We start from the raw sequence: 3,136 nt of genomic DNA on the forward strand, positions 1-3,136 counted from the left end.
TAAATAAATGTGAAATATTTTTAATGTTTATGCTCTCTGTTTCCTATAGGTTTCCGTTATGGAAGTGACATCGTTCCGTTTTCAAAGGTGGACGAGGAGCAGATGAAATATAAGCATGATGGGAAGTGTTTTGCTGTGCTTGGCTTCACTAAACAGGAGGCGGTAAGATGCTGTCCAGCAGGTGGCGCTCTTTTCAAACCAGTTAAAACCTGAAATAATAGGAGTTTTACAAATTGCACTTTCTATAGTGATTATACGTTCTTGTTGTGCTCAGCTCTAAAATAGTGCAATGTTTATAAAATAGCTTTGCTACAACTTGAAATCAGTGTAAGAACCCTGACAGCACTGCAAAAAAAATGCTTTTCTTACTCCAAATATCTAAAAATTCTTCAATCAAGATGCGTTTACTATATGTGTAAAATGCCATAAGATATTATATCATGTTTTCCGGGGGAATTCATTCAAATTAAGTGAGTTGATGCTTAAAAAAAGTAAAATTTTCTGCCAATGGGCTCAGAAAAATAATCATAATTCAAACAGAAACAAGATTATTTTTCTGACCCCATTGGCAGATCATTTTGCTTGTTTTAAGCAAAAACTCACTTAATTTTGATTAATTTCCCCAGAAAACAAGACTTAATATCTTATGTCATTTTACAACTTTAGTAAATGCATCTTGATTTAAGAAATTTTTGATATTTGGACTGGAAACAAGACAAAAATACTAAGTAAGAAAAGCATTTTTTGTAGTGATGACATAATAGAAAGTTACTGATTACAAATTGGTTATTTATGGCGGTCCAGCACATCGATTATGTTAGCACATTCTCAAAAATCGAATAATTTTAAAATGTTGATATTTGTCAATAATTATTATTTTTTTAAATCCAATAATTTTAAAATGTTGATATTTGTGTAAATGTAAACACTTTGAACTGCCTTGTTTGTTCCCTTTATAATGTAGAATGACAGTTGTTTGTTTGTTTGATGCAGATTCGTCGTCATCAGTTTATGGGAAGCCAAGTTGTCAAAGTTTTTGCTCCCAGAGATGATGAGGTGAGTTTTACAAAGCTTTTGTGTTCACTGTGATATTATTTGCTTAATTTGAATAATTAGTTTAATAATTGTCAGTAACTGTGATGTTTGAATGCATACGGCGGTGGTGACCAAAAGTTTGAGGACACATATAAAATAATTTTTATTTCAAACTGGACATTAACAAAGTTTTGGGGTTTTAAAAAAAAGAAAAAGAATATAAAATTAAGGAAAAATGTCAGATTTGGCACTATTTATAGGAACCATTGCATTTATTATTATTATTATCAGTGTTGAACAGTTGTGCTGTTTAATATTTTATACGGGAAACCATAACGCTTTATTTCAGGATTCTTTGATTAATAGAAAGTTCAAAAGAACTGCGTTTATTTGAAATAGAAATCTTTTGCAACATTATAAATGTCTTTAACTGTCACTTTTGATCAATTTAATGCATCCTTGCTGAATAAAATGAATAATTTATATAAAGGAACGGTAACACTTAAAAGCGTTTATGTATAATGCATTATAAAGATATTCATAATGTACGTTATAATGCATTATATTATTCACAGATTCCTTGTTACATCTGAAAGTGTTTGTCGTGTTTTAATGCATTATACTTTCTAAAGGTGTGTTATAACTGTGGTTACAATTATTTATGAGATATCACAATGCATTATAAGGTGCATAATTAATGCATTAAAAATACTTTTATAATGCATTATATATAAAGGCTTTAACCCTTTAAGTGTCACCCCCCTTTTTTTTGAATATACATGAAAATGCACATTTCAAACTTAAATGGTTGTAATTCAAGAATGCTTTGGAATATAGACGTAAGATTGGTCTCGTTTTAAAGAAGACATTTGGCAGATTTTTGTAGAGGTGAAATAAATTAAGAAAGTGAAACAGAAAAAAAGTTTTAGAAGTTTGAGTTTATGAAAATGTTCAATGTAAAAAATTTAATTATTCATATTTTATAGAAAATATATATTTTCAAAACCTGGGCGACTCTAAAACTGCAAAAAAAAAAAAAATCAAAGTAAAAAATCTGAACAAGTTGTGTTTCAAATTTTAGGTTGATATCTCAAAAAATGAGCTTTCAGTGAGATTTTGTTTGGGCGCAGTACCGAACGCTTCCACTAGGCCACAACCAGACTCATATAAGGGCTCCTCCATTTCCATATGTGTTTTGAGTGATATGAACCATTATTTCCACAATTTTCATACAATTTATGAAGTAGACATCCTATTCAGAAGTAATATGAGAAGTTTGGCAGATTTTGATATGAATTCAACCTCTAAGAAACACAAAAAGAACAAGTGTGTGCGTTATAGCTCGCTGCCACATCACAAATGATGAATCTATAATTTTTTTCTTTATATTTAAAAAGAATTCAGACCTTTTTTTCTAAAATAATTGAATGGATGCTATCTTTTGAACTCTTGGCATGAAAACAAACTGAGGTTTCTACCCTTCTTTCATGATTTTTCATGTTCATCGCTATTTCAAAATAAAGGTCTGAACACGCCTTAGGAGTATGAAAATATTCTTGTTGAAAATTGATAAATTATGGCTCCTCTGTAATTCATTTTCAATTCATAAAATCAATCACCAAATATGGAAACTAGAGATTGTAAGCTTTCAAATGATCTATAGTTTGTCAAGATTAGTTTAGGTTTAGTATAGGATATTACTGTTTTAAAAATGTAATGGATTTGGGCCCACCGGTGGGCCGGTGACAAGTGTTACCAAAGAAAACCACAAATTGAACTGACCCCAAACTTTTGAATGATTGTGTAAATAAAAGCATTTTAATAGAATAGAAGCATTTGAACTATAGCCGTCTGAGACTTTTGAGTTAACTGCATATTATCTTTTGTGCGTGTGTTTTATTGTGTGTGTGCAGCATGCGGCAGTGGCTCTGTCCGCTCTGATTCATGCCCTTGACGGTCTAAAGATGGCAGCGATTGTGCGTTATGCTTACGATCGCCGCAGCAATCCTCAAGTGGGCGCCGCCTTTCCCTGCATCAAGGAGAAATATGAAGTATGTGGATCATATCGAGCAGAAAACACACTTTAAATGTTTAATCTTCA

The 3,136-nt window shown here is 31.4% G+C and overlaps 1 protein-coding gene across 1 annotated transcript in view; it reads left to right on the plus strand.

Moving 5' to 3' along the window:
• xrcc5 (X-ray repair complementing defective repair in Chinese hamster cells 5) overlaps positions 1 to 3,086 on the plus strand; it is a gene marked incomplete at its 3' end in the record, with an annotated part of 12,671 nt that extends 9,585 nt beyond the window's left edge. Inside the window, exons 9-11 of the mRNA XM_056271388.1 lie at positions 50 to 162; positions 994 to 1,056; positions 2,949 to 3,086. Coding sequence (XP_056127363.1) covers positions 50 to 162; positions 994 to 1,056; positions 2,949 to 3,086 — 314 coding nt within the window. The remainder of the gene's footprint in view (positions 1 to 49; positions 163 to 993; positions 1,057 to 2,948) is intronic.
• Positions 3,087 to 3,136: the final 50 nt, after the last annotated feature.

The sequence above is a fragment of the Rhinichthys klamathensis genome, unplaced genomic scaffold, assembly GCF_029890125.1.
Source record: "Rhinichthys klamathensis goyatoka isolate OS25496 unplaced genomic scaffold, OSU_Roscu_1.1 h1tg000318l_1, whole genome shotgun sequence".
Classification (NCBI taxonomy): Eukaryota; Metazoa; Chordata; class Actinopteri; order Cypriniformes; family Leuciscidae; genus Rhinichthys; species Rhinichthys klamathensis.